The sequence below is a fragment of the Peromyscus maniculatus genome, chromosome X (assembly GCF_049852395.1).
Source record: "Peromyscus maniculatus bairdii isolate BWxNUB_F1_BW_parent chromosome X, HU_Pman_BW_mat_3.1, whole genome shotgun sequence".
Classification (NCBI taxonomy): domain Eukaryota; kingdom Metazoa; phylum Chordata; class Mammalia; order Rodentia; family Cricetidae; genus Peromyscus; species Peromyscus maniculatus.
This window is the reverse complement of record NC_134875.1, coordinates 73507022-73528380: the sequence shown is the minus strand read 5'-3', so window position 1 is coordinate 73528380 and position 21359 is coordinate 73507022. Positions and strand designations below refer to the sequence as shown.

General features: G+C 38.2%; 1 protein-coding gene across 1 annotated transcript in view; it reads right to left on the bottom strand.

The window, feature by feature from the left end:
• The window catches only part of Chm (CHM Rab escort protein), a 160514-nt gene extending 139897 nt beyond the window's left edge, over window positions 1-20617 (bottom strand). The window contains exon 1 of the mRNA XM_006991157.4: window positions 20544-20617. Within this exon, the coding sequence (XP_006991219.1) occupies window positions 20544-20592 (49 nt within the window). The 5' untranslated portion in view covers window positions 20593-20617. The remainder of the gene's footprint in view (window positions 1-20543) is intronic.
• Window positions 20618-21359: the final 742 nt, after the last annotated feature.

Genomic DNA, 21359 nt, shown 5'->3' with positions numbered 1-21359 from the left:
AAGTCATACTGAACAGGAGGGACTTGATGCCCAGTACTGTAAATCTAGCCAACTACTTATGGCTAGGGAAGCCATGAAACCTAGAGGAGAACCTACTATTGTCATTTTCCTAAGCCAGTTACTTTATAATCACATTCTAAATACTTACCTACTGTTGTTGGGGATTTTTTTACTCTTTTGTGAGGGGTCCACCACTCAGCTCCCAAATAAATCACACATGAAGGTTTATTTTTACTTTTATGAATGCCTGGCCTTAGCTTGGCTTAGTTCCTTGCCAGCTTTCCTTAACTTATCCCAACTACCTTTTGCCTCTGGGCTTTTCGGTTCTCTTACTTCGGTAAATCTTACTCTTAACCTGCAGCTTGCTGGTTGTGTAGCTGGGTGGTTGGCACCTGATGTCCTCCCCTTCTCTGGCTCTCCACTTTTCGATCTTCCATCCTCCTCCCAGTTTTCTCCTTCTATATATACTCTCTGCCTGCTAGCCCCATCTATCCTTTCTCCTGCCTTGCTGTTGGCCAGTTCTTTATTAAACCATCAGATGTTTTAGACAGCCACAGTAACACAGCTTCACAGGGTTAAACAAATGCAGCATAAACAAAAGTAACACACTTTAAAATAGTCTACTACAATCTACTTATCGTTATAGTCACAGATAAGTGTAACTCTCACCTCCCCCCATCAAAGAAGATTCTTTCAGTAGCCGATAGAGACAATCACAGAAACCTACAACTGGCCAAAATGCAGAGAATAAGTGACTGGATTTCCACTCTCAACTGATGCTTCTACAACACAACCCTAACATCTAAAGCTGAGGAAGTATTGAAGAGGGACCAGAGCAATTCTTAGAGCCAGAGGACCAGGCAAGGATGTAGACTGTAAAAAAGGAAAAACTATATAGGACAGGGAAGTTGTACCCACGAAATTTCAACAATATGGTTTCCTAAAGAATACTTTTACAGCCGGGCGGTGGTGGCGCATGCCTTTAATCCCAGCACTCAGGAGGCAGAGACAGGCGGATCTCTGTGAGTTCGAGGCCAGCCTGGGCTACCAAGTGAGTTCCAGGAAAGGCGCAAAGCTAAACAGAGAACCCCGGTCTCGAAAAACCACAAAAAAAAAAAAAAGAATACTTTTACAATGACACACCACTTGACATACTGAAGTAGATCTGAGAAATCTCTCAAGGCCCCACCCCTAGATAAGAGCTACAGGTGACTGCTGAGAAGCGGAAAATCAGTCTTCCTTAGGGATGAGTCCCTGACAGATTATCCAATACCATAAGGTCAGCCCTAAACATATATACATTTGAGCAAAAGTAAATGAACTCAGCAAGTTTTATTTATATCTTAATTTGCACACACACACACCAAATACAACAATAGTAATTAAGGAAAAAGAGGCCATGAGTTTTAGAAAGAATAGAAGAAAACAAGGGGGGAGCTAAAGTGAGGAAAAGAAGGGAATGATATAAATATAGCACACACATGAAATTTTAAACATTTACAAATATATATAATATATGGCACTTGTACATTGTTTTTATTAGTTATTATGTAAGTTAACTTATTTATAATAAGCAAATAAATATTTTTTATGTATTCTATAGAAGCTACTCAAACATTTGATATAATTTAAACATTTCCCATTAAATATGATTAGTAAGGCTGTCCCAAAGAATCTTCCATGGCACTCAATTATAGGAAACATGCATAATTCTCATATAAGAACAATTTGAGTGAAAAGACATTACTAAAAACAAATGACTTTTCTTAACAGTTGTAAGAGGAGTGTTGACATCAGACCTTCTCAGCTGACATTCCACTAGAAAGTTTTCAGCTAAAAATATATTATTTAAAGAGCATATGGATTTTTATATGATCACACACTATCATAAACAGTCCCATCTTTCTGAAATTTTTCAAAATCTATTAAGATAAAGATATTTAAAAATCAAATGAAAACAAGATTAAAATCAGGGCCACAAAATTATGAAATGAATATTTTCAAGAATATTATCTTAAATATCTTAAAAGAATGAGAAAATTATACATTTAATGTTAAAAATCACCTTTAATCCAAATCATCATTGCTGAACTTCATTTATAACTATAATATTTAGGTTAGTTCTCCACGATATATTCTTAAAACTATTTGTATTTGTGACTGATTTGTTCTAACACTACACTTACATAAGATAAACATAAAATAAAGTACTTACACCACTCCTAGTGAATCAAACAATAAATAATAGATTCCCCTGACAGGACTTTGATGACCTGGCAAAGCCCGAGTGCTTTCAGCCCAAATCATATGAAACCATAAATCACTCTTTATTTTATAGAACATTTCAAAATGGATTCCTGCTTTCTACCTTGAAAGTCATTTCATGTGTTATTTATAACTAGTGAAGACCAGAATGGAAAGAAAATTACATAGAACTAGAAAATTTACTGTGACTGCTTTTATGAAGAACAATTTCTTTTCTTTTCTTTCTTTCTTTTTTTTTAAGGAAAAGAAACAGAATGACTGGCAAGAAGAAACTTGTGACTTATAACAAGCTTTTAGTGAGCCACGGCTTTTACTTTACTACTTAAACAACACTATGTAGACATCTGCAGCATCATAAACAAAACAGAAGCAACATTAGGTACAGAAATGACTAGAGAGCAATGCAAAGATAAGACTACATACTTCAAAGGTTATAGCCACTCAAACAAGATGACATAAAATTAAGCAGAAACTCAATTTCAACCAAGGCTCAAGTCATTTTGTTTAGTCCTAATTTAAGATTCGCATTCAGACTACTTTTAGTGGACACTTTAAAATGAAAACAGTAGAGTGCCATGGAAACAACCTAGGAAATCACAAACAGACAAAATATGGTTCTTAAATTCAGTATCAATTCACATTAATGCCTCACAAAATATCAAGCACATATCAATAAATGATATTTAAAATCTGATGGATATCTTCCTTGTAAAGATATTGTATTTATATGTATAATTTTTCTAGCAGTATTGAAAAATATGCCACCTATTAAAATATTAATGCAAATTTCATATAATGTAAGGTCCCAGGAATGGCTGATAACAAGAACACTGTTCCAGGACTCAGAGTGCTGACCCAAGTATCAGAATTGTCTTGTTCTTTTCAGGTTTATATTAAATAGCTTTGACATTGGGAAAGCTATTGCCATTCCCTCTCTGCAATCCAGCTTCCTTACCAGTATGTATTCTTATTAGATAAAAAGAAGGGCTGAGAATAAATGTTCCAAAGATTTATTTCAGACTCTAAAAAACATGAATGGTAATTGTAAATAGGCCAATATTCTTAGACAAATTATTTGAAATGAAAAATAAAAATAAGATTCTTAGAAAACCACAGGAGCAGAAGAGTTGATGAATCTCCCTGAAGACCCTCAAAGTATTAAATCCTAGGGGACAACATCTACAACAAAACCTGGCTATGCACTACCATCATAAACCTCAAAATATGAGTAGATCAATTCTAACAGCCAACAGATATAAGAAAATGTTATCATTACCCTGAAGCTAGAACACCCCCAAATTGTCCTATGTACTGGTTGGAAGGTTGGCAGACTATTCTGAGAATGAGGGAAAAAGCAGGAGATGCTGAAAGCCTTGATGTGGATGAAAAGAAATGATTGTACAAGAGTGGGTCAGAATCCTGAGAAACTAAAAAATCAAACTCTTCTGAACTGTATGCTAGGGAATGAGGTATAAGTGAGGAGAAGGATGAGAGGATGGGGAGAGAGAGGGGCCGGCAGAAGGGAAAACTAACATTAAGATGTCTGAAAAGCCATGTGCAAAATGCTACTCCCAGAAGCCACAAATTGTCAAATCAAAAGCCCAATACTAGACTACCTCCCTTCAAGTTGTTAGTCAGGGGAGAATCCTAGAGACCACCCCCCAAAACAATGCAAGCTATTGTCACTGCTCTTGATTAGCTAATAGAACTTGGTGTTAAGACCTTATTGCTAAAGATACTAAACATTTTCATATAGGACTCAGAGAAATCACGTTGATACTGACCCTCCTTGCTGGCTATTTTTCATAATACCAGTAGGTGCTCTGCAGTCTGCTGGGGGAGAAAAAACATCAACACTCTTACCAAGCTATGAACCCCGTGACCTACAATAAGGACAGGTGTGACAAGATTTGCAACAGGTGCCAACAGGGCATGAATGTTACTGGAGGTAGCCAATCACTACCTGTTTTATTTTAAGGACCACCCCACAGAAGGAAACTTATGCTTGGTACTGCACACTGGCCAAGAAACAGTGGCTGGGGAACTCAGGCTTTAGGGGTGAACCAACTTTCATTTTACATCATTTACATCAAATTGTGTGTTCTCTCTCTTTCTCTCTCTCTCTCTCTCTCTCTCTCTCTCTCTCTCTCTCTCTCTCTCTCTCTCTCTCGTGTGTGTGTGTGTGTGTGTGTATGTGTGTGTTTGATGAAGATAACGTGTGTGTGTGTGTGTGTGTGTGTGTGTGTGTGTGTGTGTGATGAAGATAACCTGAGAGGATTTGCAGAGGGAAGTGAGGTGTTTGATCAAATACACCATATGCATATGAATAAAAAAATAATTTCCCAATGAATAAAAAAATAATAGATTAAAAAGAAAGAAGTGATTGCTGTGAACATCTTCCAAATTCATCAAAACTGATAAAATATGGGAAAAGGAAAGGGAAAGACAACACTGGCCAAGGAAAACAGTCAATGGATCTCAGATCCCAGTATATGTTTACTCACTGCATGAAAACAAAAGAGAAAGATCTGGAATAGTAATGTTCAAAAAGCTATACTGGCCTATTCTCCCTATTAAAAACACAAGAAAGGTCATTTCACATAAAAACACAAGAAAAGGTCCTTTCACCTAAAAAAAAAATCTTTGGCTGAATTCTACTTAAGGCACATTAAGATAAATAAAACACAGCAAAATAACACTCCAAAGAGACAAAAACATGTCAAAAACAACCTCACACGTTCAATGGAAATTTCAACCTAGATGTGGTAATATAAGCTAAGAGAATTTAAGAAAATCATCAAAAAATCTGACATAAAAACCAAAATAAGAGAAGCTCAAATGTGAGATATACAAGGAGTAGGAACATTTGAAAGACTGTCTCCTGTTTGTTGTTTGTTTGTCAACTTTACACAAGCTAGAGTCATCTAGGTAGAAGGACCCTCAAATGAGAAAATGCTTCCATAAGACTGCCGGGTAGGCAAGTCTGTAGGGCATTTTCTTGACAAATGATTGATGTGGAAAGGTCTAGCCAGCCCACTCTGGGTGATACTTGGGCCGCTGGTCCTGTGTTGTTTAGGAATTCATACTGAACAAGCCAGGAGGAGTAAGCCAGCAAGCAGCACTCTCTGATGGTCTCTCTATCAGTTCCTGCCTTGAGTTCTGGCCCTAACTTGCCTCAGTGATGGATTGTGATCTGTGCATTGTTACAAGTTGAAATCAATCCTTTCCTTTCCAAGTTGCTTTGGTTATGGTGTTTTACCACTACAACAGAAATCCTAAAACAGACTGAAATCAGTTAAGAAGGAAGTTTTTTACAACTCATTTCAGAAATGAAAACTAAGCTAGAGTACACAAGCAAAGAAAATCCATGAAAAAAAAAAAACCTGATGATGAAAAAGAGTACAGGATGACAGTACTGTGCTTGTAAGGAGATACTTTATCTTTCAGATAAATGTTGAAAGTGCATTTATAGATAAAATGATGTTATGTCTTGGATTTCTTTCTAAGTAATCTGGAGTTGGATGGTGAAATGAGAGAGAGAGTAGAGAATACAGAGAAAATAGAAGTGGCTATGAGTAGTTAACTGATGAAACTGAGAATATGATACCTGGGAAGGTATTTTGTACTGCATCATTATTTTTATAATTTTCTATAATAAAACTGAATCTACAATAGATGATTAAATAGACTGAGTGCTCATTCCAAGATTGTTATAAAATCACATTCCCTTTTATCTGAAATTTTACCATGAAATCCATTTTCTTTTTCCTTATTTTTGAGATTATAATTACAAAATTTCTTCCTTCCCTTCCTCCCTCCAAACCCTCCCATATGCCTTTCCCTGCTCTCCTTCAAAATTCATGGCTTTTTTTTTTCTTTTTTTTAAACTAATTGTTATTGCATGTATATACATGCATATACATAAGCTGGAACACAGACATATAGCAGAATACCATAAATAAATAATCTTATAAACGTTTTTTAAGTGCAGATTGGGCCCGGGAAATGGCTCAGTGGGCAAAGGTGCAGACTTGACAACCTGAGTTTAATTCCTTGAACTCATGCTAGAATCAGAGATTGAAGGTCTGAAAGTTTTCCTCTGTGCTATAGCACATACATGCCCATACATACACAATATTTTTCTTAAAAAAAAATGAAAGTTCAGGTTGAGAATCCCTTATCCAAGATGCTTGGAGACAGCAATGTTTAAGATCTGGGATGACTTCTTTTTTCAGATTTGAGAATGTAGGTATACACATAATAAGATAACCCTGAAGACAAAAGCCAAATATAACACAAAAAAAATCATGTTCTACATACACCATATACATGTCACCTAAAGGCAATTTCATTTTCGTTTTTGAGACAAGGTCTGACCTTAGAGCCTAGCCTGGCACTGAACTCAGGACAATCCTCCTGCCTCAGCTTTTTAAGAAGTTTAAGCAACTACACCCACCTAACACCTAACTACCTGCCTATGCTTGTCTAGCAAATGCAAAATCCAGTTTTGTTCTCCATCATTGCAAATAATTAATTATTTAAAATGGAAAACCACTAAATGTTAAAATTCTGTCTAATTAAAATTATCCTTTCTGCATTAACAATTTTTATATTACATTTTTAAGAACAATAAATCAAAGTAATATTTACCTACTCTTGGAGAGAAGGAAAGATTTTCTAGGGATATCTGCAAAGGCTGGAAACTACAGAAGAAAATTTTTGATAGACTGGAAATGTGAAATTTATACATGTCCACATAGGATATCACCATAAAAACAAAAGACACACTTAGAAATCAAATGACAACAAAAACACTAAATGCCAAGATCCCTTGGTTTGGTAGTAAATCAAACCAAATTCAAGGACATAGTAAGAATGATCTCTGCAACGCAAAGACAGTTAAACATATGTAAATCAATAAACACGATTCATCACATTAACATAAGCAACAATTAAAAGGTAATTATTTAAACAAATACAGAAGAGACTTTGGAGAGAATTCAAAAACCCTTCATGAAGAAAGCTTCCAAGCAACTCAGTATATATAGAAGGAATGTACCTCACCACATTAGAAGCTCTTCTAAGACTAAGAATTAGACCAGGAATCCTACTTTCACTAGTTTTGTACAACATACTACTGTAAGTGCTAGCCAGGCAAAGGAGCAAGAAAAACACAAAAGGCATCTAAATTGGAAATGAAAGAAAACCAAACTGACCTTTATGGCAGACAATATTATTTATATAGAAAACTATATAGAGTCATCACTCACCAAAGAGCAGTTAGAAATAATTAGAAAACTCAAACTCAAGAAACAAAATCAACAAACAAGTATCAGTATTTCAAGACACTAATAGTGAATTATCTGAAAAAGAACTTGGAACAATCCCAGTTACAATGCCTACAAAAATAACACATCAAAGAATAAAGAAATGTAAAATTTATACATTTTCACATAAGACATCACTATAAGTAGAAGGTGTTAGAATTCTGCCCTAACTCCATCTACACATGCACAGTTCAGGGTCTTGCATCTTACATCATCAGTGTGTGCTGGCGACTATGTGCACACGGTGTGGTCACAGAATCAGTGCATGCATGGGGTAGCTCCCTAAGCCTGCTTCACCAGGAGCCCTTAAAAGCCGGACGTGGATCCCACCCTCTCTCTGCTCTGCTCCCTCCACCCCACCCCCACCATCTTTCTCTCTCTCTTTTCTCCCCAGGCCTGGTCCTTTTATTCCTCCTCCCCTTCCTCCTAATAAAGCTCTCTACTACTAAGCAACTGGGTTCTGTCCTGACCGTGACCTTTCTGCAGGTAACCAGTGCCGCTTATCTTTCATTTCATTGGTGCCATGACTTGGATAAGATATTCTGCCCACTCTGCGTCCAGGGCTGAGCTTTGTTGGAAACTTTATACCTAGGACCTGTGACTGCCCACTCCACTTTTTTCATTTGCCCAGCCCCTGGACCTGCACACCACACCTGCCAACCAGATAGGTGAGTTTTTCCCCTTTCTGACTCCCGCCACTTCCGTGACTGAAGCCTGAGCTACATTCCTTGCTCTGGACCCCCAAGGGGGTCCTCAGGCTGTGCAGTAACTGACTCATTCTCTCTCTTGACAAAGAGGTCAATGCTGTCGAACCCCCTAGGTGGGGGTCCTCATGCTATGTTGAATCCCAACCTTTACTCCTCTCTTGACGAACCTGTGCTGATTCATAGATCCTTCTCCAACCTTGGGGATGCCTGGGACTGGAGTCTGATTCTGTTTCCTTTTTTAATTTTTATTTTTCTCTCTTGGCGCTGCAGCCATGGGACATAGGGGCTTCCTCCTCATGGTTCCATTCTTCCTCTGACAAATGTCTTAAATATCCACAGATACCATTAAATTTGGCTGCTTGAACCTCGATATTTCATGGGAATTATCTAACTTCTACCAGCAAATGGGCAAATGAAAAGAGTTACCTTATCCCCACGCTTTTACCCAAGCTCTAAAGCCCCTCTCCCTTTCTGACTCTCTCTTTCTCCTGACCACATGCATTCCTAAACCTAAGGAATCTCTGACTCCAAAGAACCTCCTCTGTTCTCCACTCCGTGCTCTGCTCTCTGCTCTCTAGTATTGGGCAGGCTCTCTAGTATTGGGCAGGATGCTTCTGCCCAACCCTGGCTCTCACCTTAACTCCTCCCACTCACTCTCACGCTGCCCTGAGAAGCACAGATGGGTCTGAAAGCAGGCTAGGATGCATGCAAATAAGTTTACGATCAGGACCCACATGGGGATCACAGTAATCCGGATGGCTCCTTAACCAGAGATCAGTTTACACCCTGCCTCCTGGTGGGTCTTCCTAAAGCTGTCCTCAAGCCAGGAGAGATGAAAAAAATTCAAGACATGGAATGAAATCCGTCTCTTGTCTCCCAGACCTCCCCGACATAAGGGCTAAAACTTAAGCATCTGGAGAGCAAGGCGCCTGACCCCACAGGTGGAAGTTTCAGCTGTGGCATTTAAGGTGTACCAGGGGGGAGATGAAAAAGCCCAAGAACAGAATTGCCAAGTGCTGGCACATGTGGCCTGACTGGCTCCTGAAAGATGCTGGGTCCCTGTTTTAAGTGGGGGAGGAGGCCACATGGGCTAGTATGTGCCCTGCCAGGCCATCAATTGAGCCTTTTTCAAAGTACCACCTAGAAAGACAACTGGTCAGCTGACTGCACCCAGGCACCAAGGAGCATGGGAGCATCAAACTAAGACCTGCAGCAGACCTAGGCTTGGCCACTGTCTCACTTGCAGGGAACCCAGAACACAACATGGAAGAGATCTGTTTCTTTACTTCTGGACACCAGAGCCACTCACCCAGTCCTGGGAGTTTTTGGGTCTCACCTCTCCCTTTTTTCCCTATTTTCGGGGTAGGGAGGACAGCCTTATCCACCTCACCAGACTTAATTGTACTTTCAAGGTTACTTAATGGAAAAAGATTTTCCATCTAAGATGGGAGCCTCACTCCAGACCTGTCAAAAGTACTTTTCCTCCTCATGCACAGGGACAGACAGGGCCCTGATCTCTGCCTTGTCCCTAATTCCAAAAGAATAAGTTCTCATGCACCACAAGCTTTTCTCTTCCCAGTTCCCTCTTCTAATTAACTGCTCAGCTAATGGTTACAGGACCATCACAGAACTGGAGTTCAGGGATCATCAAGTAAGAAACTGTAACAGCTAAAAGGTATTTACAACCCCAGTGTCTGGGCTCTACAAAAACAGATTTTAATATAACCATCTATTACTGTTAAATGCTCTCAACAATTGATCACCTGTGTCTCCTGAATGCTAAACTAGTAAAGGAAGCAGATGCCTTAAATAATCTACCTCTAATAAAGATTATCTCAGGTAAAAATTAAGCAGAGTACTAAACACTACAATGGTCACTAATTTTCTCATGGCTGCTTCTAAACATGTTCAAATTTTTCCCAAGCTCCAGAAACCAGCTCAAATCCATCTGGACAGGTCAGATCTGCTTCAGATAAGTGCAACCCAAAAGTCCTGGTCCCAGGACTCCCTTTTCCTCACCCTGGGACCTCCCTGAAGGTAAAATTATTTTCCTAAGCTTTCTCTGTCTTATCAGCATCCTGTCAGACACAAAAGCAGCCAGAGTGCCAAGCCAAGAGCGATGAATGGCTCCGAGGCAGCAGGACAGCCCACCAGCCCAGCACAGCCCACCATCCCAGCACAGCCCACCATCCCAGCACAGCCCACCATCCCAGCACGCCTACCGCCCCCCCCCCCCCAAGAGCCAACTGACACCCACCAAGTCAGCTGGGAGCAGTTTTTCTGGGAGAAACAACGCCCCTATTCCTATTCACTTGCTTTTTAATAATAAGAAATAAGTCTGAAATGTTAGATTTCTGCCCTTACTGCAGCTACACATGCACAGTTCAGGGTCTTGCATCTTACATCATCAGTGTGCACTGAGACTATGTGCACACGGTGTGGTCACAGAATCAGTACATGCATGGGGTAGCTCCCTAAGCCTGCTTCACCAGGAGCCCTTAAAAGCCGGACGCGGATCCCACCCTCTCTTTGCTCTGCTCCCTCCACGCCCCCCCCCACCATCTTTCTCTCTCTCTTTCCTCCCCAGGCCTGGTCCTTTTATTCCTCCTCCCCTTCCTCCTAGTAAAGCTCTCTGCTACCAAGCAACCGGGTTCTGTCATGACCGTGACCTTTCTGCCATTAACCAGTGCCACCACCAGTGCCGCTTATCATTCATTTCAGAAGGCACACTTAGAAAATGAATATGACAATAAGAACACACACACACACACACACACACACACACATGTCAATGTCCCTAAAGAACAAAAGAAAAAGAGATGAAAGATCTCTATGAAAACCATTTAAAAATGGCAAAAGAAACTAAAGAGGGCATCAAAAAGAGGGCATGGTGAAAACCTTTAATTATCACAGTTGAGAGGCACAGACAGGCAGACATCTGTTGAAGGCCCAGCCTGGTCTACAAAGTGAATTTTAGGCCAGCCAGAGTTACATGTGAGAGTCTCACTCAATTTAAAAAAAAAAAAAGGAAGGAAGGAAGGAAGGAAGGAAGGAAGGAAGGAAGGAAGGAAGGAAGGAAGGAAGGAAGGAAGGAAGGAAGGAAGGAAGGAAGGAAAGAAAGAAAGAAAGAAAGAAAGAAAGAAAGAAAGAAAGAAAGAAAGAAAGAAAGAAAGAAAGAAAGAAAGAAAGAAAAAAGAAAGAAAAGAAAGGAAGGAAGAAGATAGATATCACATGTTTATGTTTAAGGATTAAAAGAAATATAATTGTATTAAAACACTACCCAAAGCTATCTACAGATTCAATACAATCTCTATCAAAAATATCAACATTTTTCACAGAATTAAAAACAGAACCATGAAAGACTTCAAATATCCAAAGCCTAATAAAGCAAAAAAAGCACAAAGTTCTACCTGACTTTAAAATGACAATGATAACTAATAATAATTAGCTAAAACAGCATAATTTTTTCAAAACAAAACTAGAGAAACAAACAAAGTGAGAGCACAAAAGTCCAACAGCCCTCTACACTGAGAATTGACTGATTTGTGACAAAAGTCACCAAGAACACACAGCAGGGAAAGGGCAGTCTTCTCAGTAAGTTCTGCTGGGAAACCAGTATCAATGTGCAGAAGAATGAAATCAAACTCCCATCTCTCACTAATTACAGCTATCACTTCAAAGTGAATTAAAGATATCTGGAATACTCAAATCTGTGAGTCTTGTAAAAGCAAACATGGAAAATACTCACAAGCATTGGTCTGGGTAAAGAGTGTTTTGGAAATGATCCCAACTGTGCTAGCAACAAAAACAGACACTGAAAAATGGGGTCCTATCAACTTACAGAGATTCTATACAACAAAAGACACAGCAAAATTTAAGAGACAGGCTTACAGAGTACTTGCATAGCATATATGAAGGCATGAGATCAATGGTCATCACTGGGGAAAAATGATTAAAGAGACAGACACTACAACTAATAGAACAGGAGAAAACATTTGCAAACTATAGACGAAACAAGGAGTTATGTTATTATACAGAATACACAAAGAACTAAACTTAGTAGCAAAAATAAAGAAATAAATAAACCAATTCAAAACGGGGCTAAAGCACAGATTAGGTATTTCTTAAGACAAACCAATGGGCAATAGATATATGAGAAACTTTTGTTTTTCTATATGAGAAAACTTTTTGGCTTTTTTTTTTTTTTTTTTTTGGTTTTTCGAGACAGGGTTACTCTGTGTAGTCCTGGCTATCCTGGAACTCACTACAGACCGACCAGACTGGCTAGCCTTATCCACCTGCTTCTGCCTCCCAAGTGCTGGGATTAAAAGTGTGTACCACCACCCACCTCACAAACACAGTCAATTGCATTACTATTGCTATCATCCACCTGACAAGTACATTCAATTGCAATACTATTCACAGCACCTAAGAGATGGAAACTAGAATGTCTGTCATGTGATGAATGGATAAAGAGAATTAAATAGACACAATGGAACACTATTCTACTATAAGAAAATGAAATCGGGGGCTGGAGAGATGTCTCAGGGGTTAAGACCACTTGTTGCTCTTTCATAGAACCCATGTTAATTCTCAGCACCCGAATGGTAATTCACAGCTATCCATCCCTCCAGTTATAGTGCTCCCTGATCTCCTTGAGCATGTACATGGTATATATACATATATAAGCAAAATACTCACACATACAATAAATTATAAAAAATAAAATTTTGTCATTTGCCACAACATGGTATGTGAGGTGAAACAAGTTAACACTGAAACACAAATACCAGGTGATCTTTATGGAATCCGCAAAACTTGATCTCACAGAAGTTACAAGAACAATGATATAACAGAAACTAGGGAAAGAAGGTAAAAGAGGAATTGCGAGTTTGCTCATTAAAAAGAGTAAGTTCTGGTGACCTACCTAATGAATATACCACATTATGTATTTAGTAATAATTAGAAAGATTTCAAATATATGAATAATAAAGAAATAATAAAAGTTTATAGTGGACATGCTAACAAAACTGAGTTATACAAGTATGTGCTATCAAAATACAATAGTTAGGGGTTGGGGATTTAGCTCAGTGGTAGAGCGCTTGCCGAGCTAAGTGCAAGGCCCTGGGTTCAGTCCTCAGCTCCAGAAGAAAAAAAAAATACAATAGTAATTTAAATACATATAACAAAAATTAGATGTTAATGAATGAATTACTATATATTTATAATAATTTAGTAATGACCTGATTAATATCTTATGGTTATTCACAAAGGAAATGTAGGTGGCCAAATCACATACATATTCAGCCTTATTTATCATAAAATGCAAATTCAAACAAGTAATATTATTTGTGAATCAAGTTTGTTGTCAAGAAGTAGTATTTGTCTATCAAGTTTGTTGCTATACAGATGGCCTGCAAAGGTTTCATCAAGGGCAAACCTAAATTCAAGGGCAACTACACAATGCTCCCTGTGGGTGTTCACATGTCTGCAAAAAAACTGCAGGGCAATCTGATAACCAGAAGGAAAATGCCCTTAGGTTGGCCTTTTTGGAGAACTATGTTCACTAACTCTGAGCCCTTATGACCTCTAAAGCTCTAGATAAGGCCTGACACTCCCAGTAACCCCACTCTGCCCTTTAAATACACCAAACTGTAAAATAAATTTGTCCTTTTTTCTTAGTAAAAGAAACACAGGGTGTGTCTCTGCATTCCAGGAGTGCCAAGTTTTAGTTTTTGCTACAATGGCAGCAAAACAAGTTGACAGTCATGAAAAATAAGACTTGAATGCCAATGTTGAAAGAAGATGAAATGAATACTGAATCATTCTCAAACTTACATCATTATTATGTAATTACACACCTTGGAATGAATGACATTCAACTGAAACAAATTGTATCTTAAAGCATGACTAAAATCTCCGATCCCACTGATTTAGTGTCTGTAATTCTTTGATTTTTGTTTTGTTTTGTTTTGTTTTTAGGGATAAACCTAACTAGGTCATCCTGTTTGCCTTTATATAAAGGTTTGCAAGCTGACCACAATGTCATAGTGCTGTTAATAATTAAGGACCAGACACAAAGCTATTGTTGGCATCAGTAAAAAAAATACCACCCACAAACCTAGAGCACACTAAACTTCAGAGTATATGATGTTCTTTTACCACTTACAAAAATTCAACAAGCTCAATGCAGTATCTCAACATTAGTTGACAATGACTTGTCTAACCTATACAATCTATGTCAAAGTTGGCTAAATCTATGGTTTTATACTTACTTGAAGTGAGATAGTATTTACACCAGAAAGGATAATAGTAAGAAATCAAATATTATACTAAATTTATGTGGACAAGCACAATAATAGAAAACACTATGAGAGGGCAAAGTAGATACTAGAAAGCCAAACCAGCCTAAGCTCTGAGATGAAATCAATTGGGCATTATGCTAAGCCAAGTTGCCTGTCTCCTCAACTATTTGTAACCTGTTTGGGTTTTTTTGTTTGTTTGTTTGAATGTTTAAGGATTTTTGTTGTCTTGTTTATTTTCCCTATCTGCCTCATGTGAAAACATGCCAACTTTTATAATCATGCTCCAATAAATCTCTATCCATGGCAAATCATTGTCTCTTTGTATACTGCCCTTTAATTAAATTATTAAAAAAACAAAAAGTAAATCTTTAGAAAAGTATCCCTATTTTACTAGCCACAACTAAATGTCTCCCAGACTCCAAATCTTTCTATACTATGGATTATACACTGGGAGCAGACAGCAACTTTTAGGATTTACACACATAACAGGCACAGCCTAACTTTTCAGTTCACACTGAAACTGAATGGCAGATGATTTAGCATGAGTAACAGGTCAATTATGTGGAATTATAATTGTTTCTGTGCATTGGGATTTTATGTTAAACATGAGAATGTGAGGTTGAGCAACCACATTTGATTTTAATTGCTGTAGCCTGAGTTATCCAAAACATCATGAGAACACTGGAGAAAATGAGAAAATGACAAGCAGCATGGGAGATGAAAATGATGCTGCCCAGGGAACTCTGCTAACAGATGCGGCTCTCTCTGAGGGATCGGCTCAAATTTATGATTTACAGAGAAGTGTAGCAGCTCAGAGAATCCCCAGAATTAAATAACTCCTCCTTACTTTGTTAGGTACTAAGAGAAGAAAAGACATGATTTTCCTTAAAAAACAAAAAGCCCAAAGAAGTACAAAATAGTTAACAAAGCAGCAAGATCTGTAGGCTTTCTTTACCTCCTACAGCATTTATAAGCACTGAAACAGGACTTCACACTATATCCTCAATTAAAATGAATTAATAAATCTACTCAGAACAGATGATAAATAATGCAACCTGGTGAACTAAACTCAAGAAAAGGAAGAATATCATCTATAAGCTACCAGATAAAAAAAAATCTGATTTTTTTCTTAAAAGTAGCAATGCACAAAGCTCTTTCCAATCAAGTAGCAATGGTAAGAGGAAGCTAATGAACCTTACAATAGCATCCATCCAGGACACTCCATGCAAATCATGAGCTCTTCCTTGAAGCCATTCAGGCTAAACAGTAATGATAATAAAAGCACCTCAGTATGGCTTTTCAAACCACAAAAATCAGCAACATTTTGTAAACATTTTATCAGAATTATTTCTTCAACATTTAACACAAGTTGGTGGAACTCATCCTAGAAATTATTTAGAAATAAGGTGAAACTTAAGAAGGGTTAAGGAATGTGCCTAAGGTGGCACAAGAAGCATACTTGGAATTCAAATTCAATTTGGCTGATTCCACAGCCATGCTACTAATCACCACATTATACTCCACAAATGAGACATATGTATGTAAAAGTGTGCAGAATCTATATGGAAGGTCTAAAGGACCTTTGAAATACTACTTTCAATATTATTTACTATTAAGTTGCTTAATGTTTTCTGGACATTATAATTTTGCTGTGTATAAAGAGAATACATTCATCTTTTATTATATATATATATATATATTAATATTATATAATCTACTCATTTAAGGGCTAGCATTCATTTCATGAACTACAGAGAAGTGGCAACTTGCAATTAAAAAAACAAAGCCGCCACTCTTGGTGCTTAGCCCAATTGTCATAAGAGAGGCTTCATCCAGCAACTGATAGAAACAGATGCAGTGACCCACAGCCACACATCAGGCAGAGCTCAGGCATTCTGTGGAAAACGGGGGTGGGGACTGTAGGAACCACGGGGGTAAAGGACACCACAAGAAAACTTACAGAATAAACTAGCCTGGGTTCATAGGGGCTCACAGAGAATCGACTGACAACCAGAGCACCTGCATGTTACTGGCCTAGGCCCTCTGCATATATGTTACAGTTGTGTAGCTTGGTCTTCTTGTGGGGCTCATAACAGTGGGAGCAAAGGCTGTCTCTGACTTTTGCTGGCTTTTGGGACCCTACTCCTCATACTGAGTCACCTTGCCCAGTACTAACACATGGGGAAGTACTTAGTTTTACTGCAACTTGATATGCCATGTTTGGTTGATATCCACAGGACACCTGCCTTTTCCTGAACAGAAATGTTGAAGTGGTTGGGGGTGGGTGGGTGGAGCAGAGGAGAAATAGGGGGAGAGACTGAGAGGAGAGGAGGAAGAGGAAACTGTAGTTGGGATGTTAAAAAATAAATAACACATATACACACACACACAAACATTCTCAACAGTACAAATAAGGATGTTTGGAGATATAGGGAAGGAATATGTGCATACTATGATAACAGAAGCACACATAAACATCCTAAGAAGAGTATTAAGTGGTCTGTAAATATGGGAAATCACTTGTGCTGAACATAGCATAAGTGCTATTCGGCAAATATCAGGTTTTACACCACTTCCTGCAGCATTATTATTCAGCAAGGTTTAGAAATAGTACCCTACTGATATCAGAAGCATTAAAATCCTTGAATGAGCTGCCAGCCTTTAAAGTTAACTACCTCAATGCTGCATTCTGAAACATCAAAATGGGACTGTGCTATCTACATGAACATTCCTGGAAAAAGCAGCTTAACTTTAAAAATTGTTTTAATCAGTACAATATATAGAACACAAATTCAACTTCTTTAAAAGGCTACAGAAAACACAGGGTCATTTACATACACACAATGGTAAACCCTAACCTTAGAGAAGCTTCAGCTACCTAGCTCTTTAAAAAAACGATCTGAGTGGGGCTGGGGATGTGGCTCATTCGAGTACTTCCACAGCATGTGCAAAGGCCCAGGTTCAAAGACCAGTACAAGACTGAAGGGAGGGAGAGAGGGAGAGAGGGAGCGAAGAGAAAAGATCTTCTTCAAGAAAATAACTAAGAAATTAAATAAGCTCGCTTACTACATAGTCTCTTAGAGGAGGAACTTTTGGTAAAGATAAAGCAGCATGGTTAAGAAGGAACAGCATGCAGACTGAATTTCTTTATTAAATTCATAAAGAACCCATGACACGAAAAATTTCCATGCTTTTAGGAAAAACTGTAGAACTATGACTCTGAGGAAGTCCAAAACATTTAAAGGCAATACAGTAAATATTACAAGCACAAGGGGAGTAGGTACTCAATAGAAGTCGAGTATCATGAAAATTGATTGACTGATTATATGTGTGTATTTACACTAAAAAATGTCAACCCATTATGTCACTTCATATGTATTCCCTTTCTTATAGAGCTATGAATTTTCAGTCAGCTATACATCTAATAGCACCAGCCAAACATATTCTTCATAGGTGATAACAGTCTGTGCTTCCAAATGATGTTGTTATAGTACATTCTAAGCATGCTAGAATTCCTTCTAAAATAAGAATACATATTCCACGTGAGGAGCTGAAGTATGCTCCTATGCATGGCATATGTCAACATTATCATATAACCTTTATAACTTTGATTTCTTCCGCACTTGTGAGTTTTTGGCTTTGCTGGAGATCATACAAGTTACCGGAAAAGTCACTTCGAGTGACAATTTGTTACTGGGATAATTTTTAATCTGCACCTAATGATAACTTTTCCATAACCCATAAAATTATCACTAAAATCATTTTTAAATGCCAAACTATTCTGAAATGACAATAGCGTGCCCAAGCCAAAGATCACATTCTAATAGTTTATGTCCTTTTTATCCTCTCCATTGAGATTCCAATTGGTTTTCCTTCTTTGATCTATTTTCTTTTTATCTTTTCCCCCACAGTTCAAGAACTGAATCTTAATTTTTTATTGAGTATTCTATATCATTTCCCCATCATAGCTTGAAAATGTGACCTTAAAGGAAAGCTTTAAACCATGTCATTCAAAAAGTAAAAATACAAATTGCTTTGGTTAAGAGAACTGAACTTATGAAACACTGTTTCTCCTGTAAGTTGTCTACATATTAATTTAATAAGGCCAACACATTTGAAGTCTAATTCAGCAAAGTATTGGGGGAGGAAATCAAAATGTTTTAAAAATCAGTTCAATTAAAAGCAATGATTGAAACTGTCAGAATCATTTTATTTGAAAAATGACTTTCACCAAATGTTTGCACTTTTAATGTATCTAAAACATTTAATAAAAGTTAACACACGTCACCCAAATCAAATAGAATTCAAGTACAACTTTTAAGAAAAGCACCTTATTCTAAAATGGATGGTGTTCTCAGTTTGAGAGCAGACTGGGAAAAGTGAATAGTCTCCTGGGAGTTTCAAGCTCTCATCCAACATCTGTTCACTGCAGTTACAACCAGGTTAGCTACTGCCATAGTTATCTTCAGGCTGAAAATTAACACACCCCCACTGTTCTGAGAACAACTACCCAGGTACATCTAGAACATGGGAATTTGTGTTTGGATAAGACCTTTAAAGGCTGTTTGATTTACCCTTCTTATATTCAAAATTGTGGAAATTGAAATGCTGAGTGTCTGATTCTCCCATTACATATCTACACTAAGTTTTCTCAGTTATTTCTGCTAACATAGTACAATTTTGAGAGTTAAAAAAAGTTCTTCCATTTCTTGGATAGTACTGGCCTTTGGACATTTATCAACTATGTGACTTTGGCAAGTTAGACTTCCAGGCTGCTTCTCCTCTTCTATGTACTGAAAAGAATAACCATCCTAGCAAGGTTGTTGTTGGGGTTTTATGAAGTACTTAATCCATTGATTAGGAAATGATATACATTTGAAAACGAGTTGCTATTGTTTTCACTCTAAACCTGGAAATATGGCTTTTTTTACTCTTTGAGAACAGAGGAAACTGAATTCATTAGCACAATGGACAGAATCCCATTCACCAAAGCTTCTGCTGCCTACCACATTCTATAGACGGTAGAAAAACCCACCCCACTATCTCTTTTATACTATGCAACGTACATCCCTTACAGTTAAGAAATGTTAATTGCTGCCAAGTGTTGTAGGATTAACTAGTCAACTAGAAGCTGAAAAGGATTTCTGGCTCCACCCAAAACATGGAGAACTAATGATGGAAAAGCAAGGAGAAGCTAAGGTCAGACATGGGATCTGAAACACTGGAGCTTTTTCTGAGCATATCTATTTGTGGTGTATAGATGGGTGAAAGAAAACAGTATGCTTCCTTTCTGCAACAAAAACAAGGATGCTTCAAACACCATAATGCAAGAATAATGGCTACCTCTGGCGGGGAAAGGCCCTTAGGCTACTCAATACAACAAAAAAAGAGAGTTATCTTTTCCTTAGTAAAAATACACAGGGGTAACTGAGCATCATTCTTATAAAACTGCAAATTAAGCTGCATCTGAGCTGCAACGTATCCTAGAATCATGTAAGTATATGGAAAAAGTCCTATGAAATAGCGACAGAAATTGATGGGGAATATAACCTTGAAATCAACGAGGAGGGAAGGAGGCAATTATGTTATGCCAATGGCGAATCCATTGATCAAATCCCGACCCTCCATTCTCATGACACTGCAAACCCACCCTCCTCTAAGGAAATTAACAGGAATCACCGCAGAAACCAACCTCAGCAACCGGCATCGACCAGATCGACCCCTACTCAAACGGCGCAAAACACCGCGGGCCCAAGCCCCTCCCTCCAAAGGCCAGCTGCCAAGTCCCGCGCGGACTCCAGACTACCTCACTTCCTTTCCGACCTCCCTCTCAGGCTCGACCCCTGCCGTTTCTCGCCAACCCTTGCCACTGACAGACAAACTAAAAGGCGAGAATTATTTCCTAAATTTTGTCCAGGAAAAACCAGGGCTACACATACCCGTCCCTATTACGATCACATCAAAATCCGAAGGGAGATTATCCGCCATCTTGACAGGAAACGTGTCATGTGACAGTAGTTTGTGGCTCAGAGTTCCTTAGGCAGTTTCTCGGTAGAAGGCGGAAGGAAAAACAGTGCATTCTGGGTGTTGTAGTTCTACGGTGAAGCGTCCAGGTAGGCAGCAAAGAGGTAGTATTTAAAATGTTAAGGAGAATGGTAAAAGCTCTATTCATTTTACAGGCTTCAGTGAAATAGATTATTTATCCTGGAGGTTTGATATGGAAAAGAAATGTGAGTATTCGACTCTTCAAGCAAGGATGAATGAGGAAAATCTTGTATACTCCTTGACAATTACCAAGCAAAAATTGGTCAGTGACTCTCAGGGAGGAGTGAAATTCAAAGGTGCTCATTCTGAACAAAGGAGATTTTCATTCACGCCAGAAAAACTCTTTCCCCTAGCGTGTCTGCATTTGTATTTTTGGAACCTGAAGCATCGATTTTCACTTCATAACAATACTGTCCAACTATATTCTGTGTCTTTTTTTTTCCTCTGTATCTTTCCAGTGAGAAAAGAAACAACCAAACAAAAATTCCTTTGCCTAGTTTCCACAGAATGGAATTTCTCTTGTATTCTCTAGTCAGTCCAAACAGCCACCTATCAATACAAGTTTCAAAATGAGATTGGGGGGGGGGGGGTGTGAAAGAATAATAAAGAATAGTAGATGCTTAATAATCTTTTGTTTCAGAATCTGGTTTCTGGCCAAAATAAGGGTTTATACAACTTTCTCCTATGAAACTGCTGGAGAAATATGATCA